The 18,775-nt window shown below is 43.6% G+C and overlaps 1 protein-coding gene across 1 annotated transcript in view; it reads left to right on the top strand.

The window, feature by feature from the left end:
- SPATA6 (spermatogenesis associated 6) overlaps positions 1–18,184 on the top strand; it is a 35,166-nt gene extending 16,982 nt beyond the window's left edge. The window contains exons 6-8 of the mRNA XM_083157361.1: positions 7,391–7,490; positions 13,456–13,538; positions 17,876–18,184. Coding sequence (XP_083013487.1) covers positions 7,391–7,490; positions 13,456–13,538; positions 17,876–18,059 — 367 coding nt within the window. The 3' untranslated portion in view covers positions 18,060–18,184. The remainder of the gene's footprint in view (positions 1–7,390; positions 7,491–13,455; positions 13,539–17,875) is intronic.
- Positions 18,185–18,775: the final 591 nt, after the last annotated feature.

Below are 18,775 nucleotides of genomic sequence, written 5' to 3'. Positions count from 1 at the left end.
TCTTTTTCTCTTTTTGTACTGCCTTTATCATTACGCAAACAGAGGCGGTGCGTGCTTTTACCGCCGCACCAGAGAGGGGGGGGGGGGGGCAGTTGATCACACTTGACAGCGCATCTTTGAAATGAATTATGAGAAGGTCTTCCATTGATCTGCCTTTTTTTTTTTTTTCAGGTCGCTGAGCAATAATTCCTAAGTGTTTATACAATCTATTGAAATCAATAAACAATTTAAACTGGTGTAGCAGCAGAGTGTTTGCCGAGGCTAAAGAAAATTGAAAGTATGACAATGAATACCGCTAAAAAGCGTATTTTTTTTTTTTTTATCGTCTGAGCAAACGGTTCTCCTAATGAAATGTGTTCCCCCTTCCCCACCTTCCTCCTCTCCATTCTCCTTTTGACATAACAGTAAAATCCCAACAACAGAGACACAAAGGAGAGGCATTCTGGTGTTATGATGCTGACACGCTCGCACAATTGGTTTATCTCTGGGCAATAAAACTCTATCGGTGCTATTTCGGTCTTAATGTATGCAAATTAAGGCTTGTTCTGTTAAATCGGAAGCATGTGCATGGAAATATTTTGTGCACTAGAACCTGCGCTAGTCGATCATACTGTACGGCTTTGTATTTGGTGCCGGAGACCAGGCCGGCTTTAAATAAGACATACATGTGTAGCTGTATATAACCTCTTGTCATGTGACTGTTTCACAGATTATTTCAACTCCTTGGTAGCCCTACACTAAGGGGTTAACTGATTCAGTGACGTATGTAAACTCAATATCCAACGTACATCTCCGATGGAGAGTGATCTAGGCATATGGTGCTCTGCACGTACATGTCTCATTCTGCAGAGCATCCCAGCCGCAGCTTTATTGACATGCGGTTGAGTAAGCAAGGGCAGCAATGTGCAGTGTCGGGGTAAAGAAGGGTGTATGTGCTGGAGCCAGTGGCGACACCGCTTCACTCTCTTTAGCTGCATGAATTCCCCAGTCATCCTGAGTAACAAGAGCATTACTCTTACATGTTACATCTGCCCCACCTGCAATTCACATGGTTTTGTCCATTAGAATTCACTTGCTTTTACAAGTGAACCGGAATCAGGCCCCAAGACCGCTACTCTTCGAAACTGTGCATTATCTTTGCAACAGTCATTTCTGGTGCTCAATGGGGACCTTCTCATTCCGGGGTAGATGTATGAAGCAGTAATAAGCCATGAGAAGTGAGCCAGAGGAGATGTATCCCATGGCAACCAATCAGATGCTCTATAATTTTATATTATGCAAATTATAGCTGTTACTTCAGTGCTGATTGGTTGCCACGGGCCACTTCTCTGGCTGACTTCTCCTCCCTTATCACCGCTTCATACATCTACCCCTCAGTTTGTGTTGGTATAAAATGCCCTTATTCAGCGGCACTGTAACCAAGTTGATCTTTCCTGGAGGTAGGGTTCCACGGCAGCTGTTCTAATACTGTGCCACCATACCACCCGATGAGCCTGGATGCTACAGATGTTGAAATGTCCTTGTAATTGTTGTTTGCCTGATTATTAATCACCTCTTATACTGTATGAATTAATGGAGTATGAAGGTTGAACATTCCGGTGGAAAGTCAGATAAATTTCCCCCGTGATCCCAGAGCATTGACACTTACCTCATCCTGCTTCTAGCCATCACTCCCATTAATTACATGTTCTGAGGACAGGATCTGTAATGGTGCGGGGGAATACAGTCACTCGGCCTCGTAGGTAGCAGTGAGCCAAGCAGGACTGGGAAATCTCTGAGCTGAATGGTAGGCAGAAGACAGCCCAGAAGTGACACCTCAGCGAGCTGGAGACTTGACTCATTGTAATACAGGGCAGAAGTTCTTCCGACGGCTTCGGGAAGCAGAGGCAGCTTTTATTTATAACCCTGTAATGTGTTGTGAGAGAAGTTACTTGGGGAACCATTTTATGGCGGTTATGGAAATGAGAAATGTAGGCCACACTCACACTAGGTATGCAAAAGCGTTTGTGCTGCCCCTTGGTCTGTTTATCTGCATCCGCACTGCAGGGTGACACCAGTGAGTGCGGAGGTAAATCATCCTTATAATGATCGGCATCGTGGAATGATTACAGTTCTACTTTCTCAGAAGTAAAACACGATTGTCTGACGCTCCCTAAATTTAGTAATCATTTCATGGAGATTTTGCAAGTAAAACCTAGAAGCAGCTGAAGGTAGCCTGCCCTGCATTGTACAAGGGACATGTGTCATTCCACCTGCAGTCGCAGTGCCACACCACTAGGTGCAACCTGTAGTACTGAGCTGCCAGAGAGGGGTCTGTGAATGGGTGACAGGCCTGCCAGAGGCTATATAGTAAAGCAAAGGTAAATGGGGAAGATTTTACTGTAACAGTTCTGGCACTGCAGGCGTTAACCAAATAGCCTTGAAATGACCTGTTCACCATCGACCTAGGCACTGGATCACCAAAGGGTTGGATGTGCGAGGTGTCCTTTCAGTTAGTGAGGAATAAAGTGACTGCAGAAGGTTCAGAGCGTTCAGGAAGTTTCTCAATATTGCCAGAGTCTCGCAGATAGTCCCAGAGCATATGGCTCTTTCAGCAGTCATGAATACAGCGGCCATGTTTCCATACTGCGTGTAACTGCTCCTTTTCTGATGACTTGTCTTTCCACTTTCTGTTAATATGTCATTTTGAGGCAATTTAAAGCTACATTTAATGGGGTTCTGTTTTTGCAGCCATACTTTCTCAATATGCATTATTTGTGTCGATTTATAGTCATTTCTTGATCGCGAATTTCCTTCTGAAATATAGGCGTCTTGGACAGGTTGGGTATAAATGGTGACCTGTCACAAGGTCTGCGTTTTAGCCTGGTAACCCACTGGTGATATTCTCCTGGCTTCTTCCGGGTCATGTGACCGTTACTTTCATGTCACACCTCTTTGGCAAGTGTGCTTAATATACCACAGTGCATTATGTGTATTCTTTTTACCATGAATAGGTAATAATGATTTTGCCTGGCCGCTCCAGGAGCACTTCATGGCCACCCCCTATAATCCCCCACTTTGCTTGCTATTTTTTTTAACCTGTGCCAACAAGGAATGGCACTCCGGAGGCAATGAATAATAATCACGCTGGTGCCCTCCGGCTCAGTTTATCTGGTGGAATCTACATACTAACAGCGACACTCCTACAAACTTGGTAAAAAAACTTTATAGAAATCAGACGTTTCAGAGCAACAAGCTCCTTTTTCGAGGTGTGCAAATATATATAATGTTCATCATGCTGTAATGTGATGGTTTCCTTTTTGCACTGCAATAAATATCTTTCACAAATGTAAGAAATGTGAGCAATTATAAATAGTATGATTATATGTTTATAAGCTGCTTATTTAGAATTTTGAGATGTTGCTAGTCCTAAACTAGTGGACGCTGATCTTACATCTTCATTAGTTAGGTTACAGCGCACCCTAGTGGCTTTCTTAGGAAATGTCATAGGACTGTCGTTTCTCTCCAAATGCAAAGCTTATAATTCCACACTGTTCATTGTTTACACTGAATTGTGAGCTTCTCAGGAACCCTGTTAGGAGAGATGGATTAATTGGTAATGTAATAATCATTTTTTTAAATTAAAAAACGATTTTTAAAAACAACGGCAAAGATGCACATGTACAATAATGAATTTAATATCAAGCTTATCTGTCCATTGAGGGAAGCATCAATATGCAATAGGTGCCAACGCGTTTCATCCTAGGCTAGGACTTCATCAAGGGGATGAAGTCATAGGCTACTATATGCTATAATACGAGGTGGACTTTGCATGGTCAGTACGACAGGTGCAGTACGGACAGTGTAGTGGTTAGCATTACTGCCTCACAGCAGTGAGGTCATGGGTTCTATTCCCACCATGGCCCTAACTGTGCAGAGTTTGTATATTCTCCCCGTACTTGCGTGGGTTTCCTCTGGGTACTCCAGTTACCTCCCACAATCCAAAAATATACTGGTAGACTAATTGGCTCCCAACAAATTAACCCTAGAATGTCTGTGTGCGTGTGTACATGTGGTAGGGAATATAGATTGTAAGCTCCACTGGGGCAGGAACTGATGTGAATGTTCAAATATTCTCTGTAAAGCGCTGCGGAATATGTGTGCGCTATATAAGAAACTGATAATAAATAAATGGTCCTTGTGCACTTTGGAGGAAAGCCGTGTTTAATGGGAGCCCTTGTGAGGAAACAAATTCTAGCGCTTAATGTCACACGTAACAGAAACAGTCCTTATAACTAATGTTACATTTTTTTTGACTGACTGGCCGTGGGCCAATCAGAACATGGGGGCGGGGTTCTCAGGGTTGTTTGGGTGCTATGCTCCGTGTCCCGGCACTTTGGGTGGGGGAGAGAAAAAAAATTAGTTCTGCTGTGCCATCAATGGCGGGAAACCATCTGTTCTCCCACATCGATGGAAAAGTATTCGTCATAAACCGTCAATGATTTTGGCTCTCCTCCCTGTATCCCACCTCAATACCTTACTCACTACCTTACCAAGTGAAAATGTCTTTCTAATGCTAGGTACACACTTGACAATATTGTATAGACTTTGCCAATTCCGATGGGTCGGAACACCAGAATCTATAAATTGTCTAGTACGTGGGTGTGCACTTTGTCGATGACAATGTACGCTTCTGCGCATCATCCGCAACATCCTGCATGCCGACGGAGGACATTGCTAGCTGGTTCCGAGCAGCATTCCCGCACATCAAACCTATTACTGTATACATGCACCAAGAGGAGAGGCTGGAGCGAAGCCAAGCTCCTGTGAACCGAAGTCAGTGACTCTGGCTGTATTTCAGTAGCAACCAGCGTTGAGGCAGCAGGCTGACTGCTGTATCTGCCGTCATTCTCTGCATCTAGCCTCTTCAACACGCTCAAGTGTCTTTTAAGGATGGTGTCACATTGCAGCAATTGAATGCTGCGCTTTTCCAGCTAGAAAAGCACAGCAGCCACTCCTGCAAGTGATACATTACAGGGGAATCGAACCTGCCCTGTCACACACAAGTGCTTCCAGGAGACTCTGCACGGCCTGCACAGTGGTGAGCAATGCGCACATGTGGCTTCACCTGCAGTCATGCATGAAACATTGCATGTGCGTTCATTTTGAAAGCTTGTGAGAGCTGGTGAGCTATACTTTAAAAAGTTATAAGTTTTCTCTCTAAGGAACATTGATCCCTATGAGAACCAATTCTCCAACAAAAATGTAAATAACACATCTGATTCCATGTTTTGTCCGTTTGCAGCAGGTCTGGGCGATACTGTGGGTAGGAGCTGTTTACTGTTGCCATGGAAAAAAGGAATGCAGCTCCTTTCACGGTTGCAAATATTTTTTTTTCTGATCTCTAAAGATACGGAGTCAGACCAATCTTTTGTGAAGCGTTCTACAGTATGTGAACCGGTTTCTACTGGTCACATGACTTTGCCATTCTTACAAGATATCCAGCAAGTCCTATAGATTGCAAGATCACCCAGCACACAGTGGTGTGTCAGCGCTGTGTGCTGAAGTATCTGTCAGGGAACACTGGCCCTGCCCGGTGATTTACTAGATTTATCTAGCATGCTGGATATTAATCGCCGGGTAATAACGATTATCGCAATGGCCCCTACACACGGAGCAATTTAGGGAATTTCGAAAATTCCTTACTCGCTACATGCGTATGCCCCATTACACTTTATCATGTACAGGTTTACTTATTTCTCCTCTATACCTAGGTCCTATATCCATGTAATATAACATATTCATTCTGAGTAAGCCTCTGTTAGTTTGTGTCCTCTCATCAGCCCAAGGGAAGTTGTTGGGAAGCAGAAGTTTCCATTTATCAACCAAAGCATGTATGTCTGGAAGCCACAATACAAGAGGATTTGTCAGTGTCCAGCTGTAAACCTGAGGAAAGTGCGATTTACCAGAGGCAGAGACTAAGTGCCAGCCAGGTCTGAGGAGACCATTTTATTTAAGTAATTAACTACCTGTTTGGCAGTCACAACACTTTTGTAAGTTTGTTACCTACGGTGTATCCCTTGTGTGTGTGTGTGTGTGTGTGTGTGTGTGTGTGTGTGTATACAGGTGTGGTCTCCATTATCTGTGTATTTCAAAAAACGAAATATTCTGAAAACCGTGGTTTTTCAGAAAATGTAGTTTTGTTTTTTCCACCAAACCTCCTATTTTTTTCATACTTTCCTCGTCTCAGAAGTCCACGGTGGCCCTCTGGGATCCTATTCAGCGTCATCTCCGGTCCCAGCGTTGCATTGTGCGATGCACCCCTGGTATGGGAGATGCCGCCGAAGAGGATGCTGAAGGACGTCGGAGGACCAGGTGAGTATGGGAAAAAAATATTCCAAAAACCGAAAAAATCCCTTATCCAAAATGCTTGTGGTCCCGAGCATTTCGGATAAGGGATACTCAACCTGTAGATAGATAGATAGATAGATAGATAATACACACATGTATAATTTTGATTTTTCACTCTGCTACCCCTTGTACGGGGGGGGGGGGGGTGTTCTTAGGCTGCTCATACCACCTATAGCATAGATCTACTGGAATGTAACAACTATTACACAGTATCAGTGTAGCAGAGGAACATGTGATCCTCCTGGATATAAATTAGGCTGATAAAAGGGTGTCACTTAATATAATGTAAAAAAAAAAAAAGACTACCCTTCACAACTTTTAGCGGAACCAACTAAGGAGCTTCTCTTGGAGAGCAGTGACCGCACATTTGGCTGAGGACCATTTACAAGTAGAGCGGCCACATGCGCCCATATACTCCATTGCTGGAACCAGTTGGTGTTCTGCCCACCTGCCTGGCAGTGTCTGATTACAAGGAGCCCACAAGTCTAGGCACTGGAGCACCCATAGTACAGTGGGTACGTCAGAGATCTGACATAGGTTTCAATAAAATGTTGTAATAGAACTGCAGATATTGAGGGGAAGTTTTGTCAAAGGTACTTTATCTCTATTTTTTTTTAATACTGATGTCACAGAACCCATTTGAATTGTTTTGTTTTACTTATACCCAAAATAGTGGTTTCCTCTAATAAATTGTGTCTTAAACAGCTTTTATTAGGACTTGTGGCTTGTATAAAACACAAGCACTTTAGGTGCCCGTCAGCTGCTGTCATTGTAGGACCTGGAATGATTTATGTTATCATTTGTCAGGGGATAATCTATAATATTGCAATTATGCACAATAACTAGAAATTGGGTTTCATTTAGTTAGTTAAGCCTTCATTAACTTACTATGAATTTGGTTCATTAAATATGATCCTCTGTTTATACTGTGTATACTGTTGGTTTATCCACCATTTCTTCCAGTAAGATTGTGATTTGTGCTTATATGTGATCCTTCTAGGTTCACGTCCGATCACCGATCTTCGGCAAACTGGGAGGAAATCCACTCACGAGTCAGAAGCTTGTTAAGGACCCACAGTCCGCAGCAGAAGTTGCAGTTTGTAAGTTTTATTGGCGTATGGCTTTACTTGATTGAAGTATGGAAGTGATGTTATTTATGCACGCACCTCATGGAACTTTTTTAGTGGAACTTTTTTATTCCACTAAAATGTATCTTATAAGACTGCGTTAAACCCCAAAAATGTAAGGCCAGCAAGACTTCGTATTGGTTCACAAGTCAATATTGATCCACACCCAATCCTCTTCTGGCCCTCTCACTGTATGTAGTCTCAGGTACGCCCAGGGAAGCATGAAGGTTGGCCAAAAGCACCACTGTTCGAGTGACCATTCCCCACTACAATTTTTTTTTTTTTTAAATGCTACAAGTAGGTTACACCATCCTGGGGCCATGACTGAATCCTCCTGGAAGCCAAGGCTTGGGATCAGCAATGGTAAGAGGATCTCCTGACCAGTCCAGGTCCAATAAGTAGGCCGGATCTCATACAGCAGTACCATTCTTATATGAGATTGGTATAGCTGCCAATTCAATACAGATTTTGTTAAATCTTGCACAACCTCAGCCGGTGGAGAATTCAAACCTGGCCGAATTTCCTGTCCAGACGAAAAATCGGCAATAATTCGCTGATTAGTATTCAATCACAGACCGTTTTGCCCGTTCTTGAGTCCATTTTCACCGATGCGGTTTCACTTTTTTTGGGGGAAAGGGAGGCGATTCGGAATGGGCAAAAGGCCAAAACTACATGAATTTGCGGCAATTTCGCAGATTTCTGCATTTTTTCACGGATGCACTGGGCTTGAATAGGGCGAATTATGACGCTTTTTGAGCTTGCCGAAAAATTCGCCCGGGATTGATCTTGTAAATAGATATGAGGGAGGTGCCAGAATAATCTTGATCTCAACAGTCTTGATTTCAGACGAGTTTTGTCCTGGACGCTTCTCCTCCTGACACATGTATGCACCACAGCAGGGGGGTTTTCATGGGGTGGAAGGGGTAATTAAACAAGTAAGGAAACCGTATCAATACAAGGACAAATTGACAGTTTAACCATTGCTATTGTATATTATATCAAGAGATCCGCTTTAAAATATAAATGGTTATGTTACTAAAAGGTGCAAAGAATAAAAGTTTTCGGTCTCTGACAGCTACTAACAGTGTGTTGTCATAGAGTAACACTGATATCTCTTACTGCGAGTTACAGCACATCATTACTCTTTGTGGCGTCTATAATCTAAATCTTAACGCAGTAACTGTTCGTTTTGTGGAAATGGTTATTTTTGGGGGGGGCCAGCGACACGAGGCAGGGGCTTTAAAGCTCCTACATAAAAAAAGCCGAGTATGCTGAGAGAGCCTGGTAATTACAGCTAACCAGTACAAATGATCAGATGTCGAACAAGAACATATTAGCATGAAAGCTCGCTGAGCTTTGAAATTTGATTCTGATGTTCAGTTTTACAAATGTTCTGCTGCCATGGGAGTTTAAAGGCATGAGCGGTGAATGGCAAGCACCAGCGATTCCCAAGGCCTCCGAAGATTATCTGAAATTTATAACCCACAGGAATTTTCCTTCCTTCTCTCAATTCAGCAACGTTTAATTAAAAATATTCATCAATTTGTGGCTCATTACTCCACATTGCAGGTTTTTTTTTCTCTCGCTCATTTTTTTTATTATTATTATTAAAACTCCCTGTCAATCCCAGGAGCATGTATGAAGGACAGGGGATAATTTGCATGATGGGATTCCAGATGAAAATTAGAATGAGAATCAGGAAGTGAGAGATTTTAGGAGAGTTTTCCCATTTTTTTTTTTTTTTTAAAGCGTCGGCCAGGTTGATCTTGCAATGTAAATGATTGCCGCTTTAAAAAAAAAAAAGAAGGAAAAACTCTCCTAAAATCTCTCACTTTCTGATCCTCACACCCTATTACATTTAGCCGTTGGAGCAGAGTAAGGCAAGATAACGCTTATGGCACAGGTCTTCAACCTGTGGCCCTCTAGATGTTGTGGAACTACATGTCCCAGCATGCCCTGAGGTTTTTTGGCATGCTCTTATAGGAAAAAAATGTGGCAATGCATGTTGGAACATGTAGTTTCACAACATCTGGAGGGCCATATGTTGAAGACCCATGGCTCACGGGGTCCGAGCCTGTTTTGGCTTATTTAATGGGTATTTAAGGAGCCAGGAGGGAACGGGATGGTATGATGTGGGATTCCGGTGGTGTGTGTGCGCCGTATATACTGCATTGTGCTACTGTGCCTGCTGAGGAAGATGGGGGGATAGGGCCGCTGAGAGAATTACTTTTAATATGGATAACATTGTAAAGAAAAAATATACTGCTTTTTTTTGTGTGCGTGGATATGTGGTGAGTTCTCACTGTTTTGTGTGTATGTGTGTGTGTATGTGTGTGTGTATATATATATATATATATATATATATATATATATATATATATATATATATATATATATATATAATGTATGTATGTGTGTCTATGGAGGGGGGGGGTAGTCAGCACCAGGGTATATGTCTCAAGTGACACTCCCTATTAGTAGAAAGATATAGGGCAGTGGTTTCCAAACTTTTTCAGTCCAAGGCACCCTTTGGGTCTCCATGACTTTTTCAAGGCACCCCTAAGCCAAAATTATTACCGAACTGTCCCTTTCACACCAAATAAATCCCTGTGTTAAGGGGCCTACTGACATAGTGACGCTGAAGCATTCTGGTCAATGCTAGATCACTCAGAATGCTTGAGCATGATCCCTCAATCACACCGCGATCTGTCAGGGCCAGTGTTCTCACCAGAGAGCATGCTGGATATTAATCCTCGGGTGATAGCAAAATCTTGAAGGCCCCCTCCCTCCCCTTACTTGTCAATACTATGCCCCTTGTGTGTGTGTGTGTGTGTGTTGGAGGGGGGGGGGGGGGAGTAATAGGATTTAAAAGACAAAGAGGGTGTTAGGGAGAGAAAGAGAGATGGGTGTTCATAGAGGGGGATGCACTGCCTGGAGCCAGCTGGAGCACATTTTAATGGAGCAAGGGGGGTCTGCTACATCCTTCCACACTATGGAAGTCTGACACAGAAATACAGTATATCAGGGGCACACTAACACACATATAAAGTGTATTTATACAAAGGGCACACATACAGTACTTGAGCGGTACAGGTCGGGGTCAGCGCTGTGACAGTTTAGGCTGCAGCGCTGCATGTCTAGACGAGCGCTTTACGGCCAGCCCTGAGAAGGGCAGGGGGTAGGATTGATTGGACACAGCCAGCGGCCGCTCACCGGTGGGTAGTGGGGAAGAGGGAGCTGCCGAGTCCAATACCACATTAGGTAGGTTCCCACATACAGTGAGTTACTCCCCCATGTGGCCTACAGCACCAGGTCTTCCTGGGTGCTCTCTCATCTCAGCACTGGCCGGACCCAGCCCTCTTTAGCTTCCAAGATCAGATGCGGTAGGGCGTTCCCAGTGCGGGAATGGCTGTAGTTGATGGTAAGAGATCGCACTAGGAAGACCTAGAAGGACGTATCTTCCTACTATTTCAGCACTCACCATTCCTGTTTATACTGCATGTAGCAATAACTAGGGGATACGGTCATTTAGTCTACAGCAAGTTGGTTGACAATCATTAGGTCGACACCATGAGGTCTACATCAGGACAGGTCGACATGGTTCTAGGTCGACACAAGCATAAGGTTGACATGGTCTAGATCGACAGTCAGTAGGTCGACATGGGATTTTTGACTGTTTTTGGACCCGACCTGTGCCAACAGGCAGTATTTCATGCCCTACCATCCACTAGGGCATGGTGGGAGAATAAACAGAGAAACCCCCATGTCGACCTTTTGGCTGTCGACCTAATGACCTGTCGACCTAATGGTGGACATGGTTCCCATCCCATAACTAGATATACTGTATGGGGGACCTTGCACAATATTGTCTTGATGTGTTAGGTTCCGTTCACGTGTTACAGATGTACATGGAGAGAGCAACTAATATGCCAGATTTGCTGAGAAGTGACATTTAAAGAACTTTAATTCCATCAGGTTCTGGATAAACTGCCATGTCTCCTGACCATTAATAGTCCTTAGGCACATAGTTGCCTCCTCTCCTGGAATTTTGGGGGGCTCTTTAGACAGTAACACAAATTCTTTACTGAACTTGTATGTTCAAGAGTTCGATGAAGCGTCCACAATGTACAGTGCAGCGATTTGCCAATCTCCCACAAAGCCCCCCCCCCCCCGTTCCGAGAACCAACAGTCTACGGTTCTGTAAAGCTAAAATTGTTTGGTCGTAACTGTAATATTAATTGTTCTTATTTTCCGCCTTTTTTTCTATCTCAACATAAATTGTAGAAGTTGAAGCTTTATTGTTTTGCAAACAGCTGCTGTTCCGTCCTCACAGCCGTCACCCTGACACAGTAACCACAGCATTGTCCTTTTAAAAGTAATCTTACCACATGACCGTAATGGCCTGATGGCCTTAAGGCCACGATGACCGTAATAAATCTCCGGTTACAACTACAGCTGTGGGTAACCATTTAGACACCAAAAAAAAAAGTTAATTTACCAATCACCGCTGATATTAATTAATTAATTTCTAAGTAGAGTTTAATGACACATGTGCAGCCTGTCATAGAAAGCTAATTAATGCTCATCTTTGCTATGGAGACACAAAGGGCATTTAATGGGATTATCCTGCAGGTGATCTGTACTTTACATAGAAGACAACTCTGGTTAACATTCTCTCTCTCTCTCTGGTCCAGTGTAACACAAGATGTGACATTTACTCTTAATTTGAATATGTAATTAGGTAATTATGCAATTACTTGATTTACTGTCAGTGATTAAACATGGAGCGCTCGTCTTAGCAGCATAACTACAATGATGAGGATGAGTCAGGCTGTGTTCTCTGGACAGTAACATAGCTGGACCCAATGTGATAACAGATGTCAGCGCACAGTTACAGGCCCCGTTGATGTGTCATTGTGAACTGCAAACTGTTCACAAACCCGACCAGGGGAATAGTGCAGAGCGGGCAGTATACACAGTGACACATTCAGGGATGGGAACCTTTGTGCTGCCTTTGAATTTACCAGCGGTTATTAGAATTATTTTATTATCCTTTATTTTTAGTCTAACTGTACCCACGTCTGACTAACCATGCCATAAGCTTCTGATTGCATAATGGCGGTCTTATGCTGGGTACACTGTAAGCCACAGATTCTCAAATTCGGCCCTCAGGACCCCACACAGGTCACGGTTTCTAGGTCACCTTTGGGTTTTTAGAAATGTGACAGTTGGTAATATGCCGTGCACCGGCAAACGTGGATATGGAATAACCCTCCTACAGTCGGGATTCCAACTGTCTTTTCTCCGATTTTGGAATGCCAACTGACAGAAGCCTGACAGGGGGGACGAGCTAATTCAAACCCCTTGGGGGGGGGGGAGTTTGAGCCATGCTGTGGGCTCAGTGGCTCGCTGGGCTGGCGACCTATTCTGTTCTCCCTCTGTGGGGGCCGTGGATTCCGATGTCGGATAAACGACCGTCTGAATCCCGACTGCTGGTGAGTCATCCGGCCCTCAAAAACGTAAACTGTGTGGGGACCTGAGAACCAAGTTAGAAACCCATTGCTATATACAGTTCTTAGGTTGAGCTGTCAGAAATGAGTTCTGTCACTTGGTTAAGTTGTGTGCTGTACACATTGGCTGTTATGAAGAAACTTCTTACTGTATATACCGGCATCTGATGGTATATATACCGGCTTCTTACTGTATATACCGGCACCGGACAGCTTCATACTGTATATACCGGCATCTGATGGTTGCTAAATAAGTCTTGACCTGGATCAATGTCTTTATGTTCCTTGTGGACAGAATCACTGCGTTTGTTGGCACAATTAAGGCCAGTTGTACAATTCAGAGATTCCCATTTAAACCAGATTCTGAGCATGTATTTGATTGAAGGGAATATTTTATTTATTTATAACCTTTTATTTTGCTTGTGTAGGACAAGTGTACATCATGGGAGGAGCCTCACAGAGGTAACACATCACATGGAGAGTTCCCTAGCACAGGACAGCTGCAGCACAGGTGAGTACTCACTGGGTACTGTCACTTGCCGAGAGTCATTACACTTTCCTGTTAATCAAGCTGCAGGGTCTTGTGTGCCTGTCACCTTTTTTTAACTCCCATACATATTTTTTTTTTTTAGAGATTTTGAATAATATAATTAATTAATTATTACATGGTGGTATTCCTTGCTGAGAACATGCACCTGTATCAACCCCTTGTTTCCTATTAGATTGTGTATTAGATTATAGTGTTCATTTTAGCACCCGCCATCTTTGAAAACCCATGCAGTTCCTCTTCCATCCCTGGGGTGTTGCTGTCTGCTGTGGTGTTTCTAGCACAGGGCTGGTTTGCACATCAGTGCTGATATACAGACCTCACTGTGCTAGAAGCACTACAGCAGACAGCGACACCCCAGGTAGGGAAGAGGAACTGCATGCTTTTTCAAAGATGGCGGGTGCAAGAATGAACACTAGATTAGTGCGCTCATTCCATTTGTCTCAATTTACCATCAGTATTGTAATCCTGATTTGTGGTCAGTGTATGTTCATCTTTCTATGTACTGTTCTGTTTGCGGAGTTGATGCCAGTTAGGGATAAATTGTGAATTCACTAGCAAATTTACACAGGGTGGGTTTTTTATTTGTCTGGGCGGAGGCTATCTACTCATAGGGGACGATTGCGTTTCATTCGGCCCCTGCCCTGGTGGTCAGGGTTTCCACTTGTGCACAAGCGCAAACCCCGACTGCAAACAACCTCAATGATTTACAATGTCGCCATGCCGTTCGAAGCGGGGAGAAAGGCGGCGGCGCACCTGAACCAAGCTACTGGTTTCCTAATTTACCCCTGTAACCTGTTAGTTCCCAAACCTTGTCTCCCGTGTGACTGCAGAGAGCAGTAGCCCAGTACCTGTCTGTTTCCTGTCACAAGCTAGAACGGCGCAGTGCAGGAGACAGAGAATCTCCGCCGTGTTCCCTCTTTATCTAGTCATTCTGCCTGTGGGCACACTTCTCGTGTAATGGGACAGTACATTTATGCTCCTCAGAGAGCAATTCCTGCGTGTTCAGTCTATTTAGGTAACAGCTCCTTTTAATTAAATCCACTGGTAGTAAAAATGTATTTTATAACTTGGGGGCTGGAGACTGCAGATATTTGCTCTACGGATGCAGCGAGAGATCAGTTACCTGCTAAGACCACCAACACACTTCAGCCAACATTGGTATGTGCTTTTGTTTGAAGACTAAATATATATATATACTGTAAATGTCTCCTAAAACCGTCTTCCTGAGCAGTACATGTATAGTGTACTGGTAATACACGCAGTGGTTGCAGACATGTTATGGTCGGGCCAATGTCCATCCTGCTGTTAGATCCTAGTACACTGTGAGTAGACACAGGCAGGACTTTTATTATAGGGGAGGTAGAGGCGGATCCCCTTCTGATGGAGGATTTATAATCCCGAAACGTGTCTGTGTGGACGTCGCAATGTTGAACTGAGGGGCTATCTCCATGGTATACAGTCAGTAGATAGACCAGGTCTAGGGTGATCACTAACCGTCGATAATACCCTAGGTTGACACTGTCAAAAGGTCGACACAAGCTTATGGTCGACAATCAAAAGGTCGACATGAGGTTTTTTACATAATTTTTTCTTTTAAAATGGTGTTTTTTCATATTTTACTATCCGAGTGAGCATGGAGTGGGAATAAAATATTGGCTGTCGAGCTATTGGTAGTGTCAGCCTATGGTGTGTCAACCCTTTTTTGGTGTTGACCAATAGTGGTCGACTTAGACATTGTCGATCACCTATACCCTAACACAGTGATGACTAACCTTGACACTCCAGCTGTTGTTGAACTACACATAGTAATAATAGTAAAACTGTAGCAGGGCATGCTGGGATGTGTAGTTCGACAACAGCTGGAGTATCAAGGTTAGCCATCACTGCCCAAACATCTCCTCTTGGTACCCTTTCATCCTTTAAGTCATCTGCGGTGGTGCCAAACCACTATTTTTTTATGCTTCATGCACATAAGCCCAGCGCACCACCAATTCTGGGTGAGAAAGAATGCAAGGGTCCATCCCCATCACTATCTCATTTTGTATTGTATTTATTTTATGCTGTGTACACACGGGGGAGATATATTGCTCAGCCATATATGGCTGAGCAATATATTGCTCAGTTTCTCCTGTTCATCAGCGACCAGAGATGGTCGCTGATGAAAAAGAAACTGCCGGGGGGAGCCCGGCAGTGGTAATCAGCTGTTAGCAGGAGCATGTTCCTGCGACCAGCGATCACCACAGGGGCAAAAATGGGAGCGCGCACCCGGCGATATATCGCCGGTGCACACTCCCATTGCGGGCAATATTTCCCGCGATTTTGGACAAAATCGCCCCCGTGTGTACGCACCTTTAGTACATTTTTTGTGGTTTTTATTTGCAATTCTGTGGAGACCACTCACTATGGTTTTAACCTCCTGTATAAGGTTTATGGCACCACTATATATATATATATATATATATATATATATATATATATATATATATATATATATATATATATATATATATATATATATATATATATACACCTCTTCCTATGGTGTTAGCGACACATATTTGCGCACGATTTTCCATATCTATCGGTCTGCTTTGAGAGGAGATGTTTCTCTCCGAATGTGACGCTGCTTTCTATCTATGGTTTATTGAGCACAACATACACCCCTAAAAAAAAGTTTTTGTTTGTTTAATGGGCAGATGGCAAATGGGTTCCCATATACACAATAGAAATGCTCAGCTTGGGAAGTTTTGATTGAGATAACTTTGAGAACATGAAATGTATTCTACCGTATGCAAGCAATTCATTACACACATGCAAACCAGTTTAAGCACATTTCCCCAAGTAAGAACTGTCTTGAGCGCATTCAAGCTTGAAGGCCAATATCCAATTAGTCACAGCTAATTAGCTTGCCTGGACCGGTTCCTATCAGCCCCAATGCCTGGGTTTATCGAAGATTTTGTTTCACCTTCCTCAAGCAGATGAAACCAAATCCCAGCAAGTTACCTTTTTTGTTTTTTTGTTTTACGAGATAGGTGCTGTGAAAACCCAAGGGTCCACCGATTTTCACTGATTCCGTGTGCTTTTGGTAATTTGCCGCATGAAACAAACAGCTTCTACTTGGATAGTCAGAACTGACCTTTTTTGTGCAGCAAATTACCTTGGCCAATAGAATACCACCCACAGCACGTACATACATTTTAACTGTTTTAATGATGGCGAACCCCTAGCAGCAATTGTCAACTATTTAAGTAGTGTTTAAATATGACGGTATTAAAAAACAGAGTGACGAGTGGGGATCCTGGAATGAGGAACCGCAAATGCCACAGGATACATTTTGCTCCGAATATTAGCTGCAAGTTTTAGACTTCAACTTCAGATTGGGGTTAATTGGTAATAACACTGCAAACATGTGTTTGGTTATCCAGTCAGTGAAATATAATTGAATTACGAGCTGATAATACATTTCTGAATTTTGTGACTCTAAGTCTCCTCTACAGCCCACAGCAAACACCATGTGATTCCTAACCGTGCCTGTGGAGGGAACATACACTGACCCCTGTTGCTGAGTCTTCTGACAGTCACCCAATCAGGGTTGATAATCCTGCAAAATGTGGTCTCTGATATACTGTAGGGCGGTTGTGACCAAAACCGGTCCGCGAGATCTACCAAGAGTTCATGTTTCCCAGGCTAACTGCGGATGAGTAGAATGTGTTTGTTAGGAATGAATGCAGCATGTTTGAAAATGTGACGGTTATACCCTATTTACAAGATGTGTAGCACCCGGGATTTCGTACCTGGTTGCAACATGGCTTGTGACACCTTTTACATCGCCATCCCCACCAGGCATGATGCTGAGCGAGTGAGGTCACCGGAGGCGGTTCCAGACCTGGTGCTGAGAGACAGGTCTAGGGTCGCATCAACCCAGGTTACCCATTTACACTGCACAGCGAGTTGGGTTGAACCAGTGTTCAACCCTGGTTGAAATGCCGGGTCTTGTGACCTGGGTTATTTCAAATGGGAGCGTTTACACGCCTACAAACCTGGGTATTTGTGCAAACCCCGGGTTATTTAGGCTGGTGTGAAAGGGGTATTAGGATTGGCTGCACCTGTGCATGAGCTAAGTAACTTGTTGGTAGCTCTCACGGACCAGTTTGGCCAGCCCTGCTGTAGGGTCTGAGGCTCAGGCACAATGTATAGAAATGACATCACAGTTTGCATGAGGCTTCTCTTTGGAGCACCTTGTAGTTGTTGCGGTTCGTTCAGGCAAAGACTTCATCTTTCTCCCTTTTCTTCCACAGCCGCTCGTTCTCACAGGATAAATCTGTTCACTTGGACAATGGTGAGTTCTGGAGCAATAAGGCAGCTGCGTACAGAGGGAAGAGTCACAGGGTCATATTTGAAGAGAGCATGGAGAAAATCTACAAGAACATGTACAGAAATGCTCTAAACCCAAAAGCCAACAGAAAGTCGCATCATTCATAGGAGCCAATGAGATTGTTCCCATTCCTGGGCCCGCAACACCTGGATCCTCCGGCCTTGGACCAGCTCCTACGTATACCATTTATATAGCCTGGTGCCTGCACAAATGAATGCAATCTGTTATCCTCCTTCTCTGATCGTCCTTATGGCTCCCGTGCTAATGTACATGTTACTTGCTATATTGCTACAAAGAACACCGCTTCCAGGGACCAAAGGAAATTAATGTTATCATTCTGTATGTCTTATACATGGGGGGATTTTATTTAGGTTATTTTTTTCAAATAACTCTTGGCTATTATTTAGACCAGTGGTTCTCATCTTCGGTCCTGAGGATCCCCCCAACAATGCATTCCAGGTCACCTGACAGGTGCACTCATTATTTACTGACACATTTTAAAAGATCACAGGTGGAGCTAATTATTTCACCTGTGATTCTGTGAGGTGCACTGTTGGGGGGGTTCTGAGGACCGAGTTTGAGAACCTCTGACTTAAACCAATGTTTCTCTGTAATGTAGGGTACACACCAGAACAACCATGATCGTGCAATTATTTCTCTGAAATCGTACGATGGTTGCACAATGGATTGGCGTACACGATGTGCACACGATCTCTACCCAATGCAATGTAGATGATGAATCTTTAGTGCAGCAGGTAAAATCTCCAAAGCGGCCAAACGACCAGCAGGGACACGCATTGGATCAGAATCGAAATTTAAAATA

This window comes from Crinia signifera, chromosome 8, assembly GCF_055691185.1.
Source record: "Crinia signifera chromosome 8, ASM5569118v1, whole genome shotgun sequence".
Classification (NCBI taxonomy): domain Eukaryota; kingdom Metazoa; phylum Chordata; class Amphibia; order Anura; family Myobatrachidae; genus Crinia; species Crinia signifera.
This window is presented reverse-complemented; position numbering and strand designations above follow the sequence as displayed.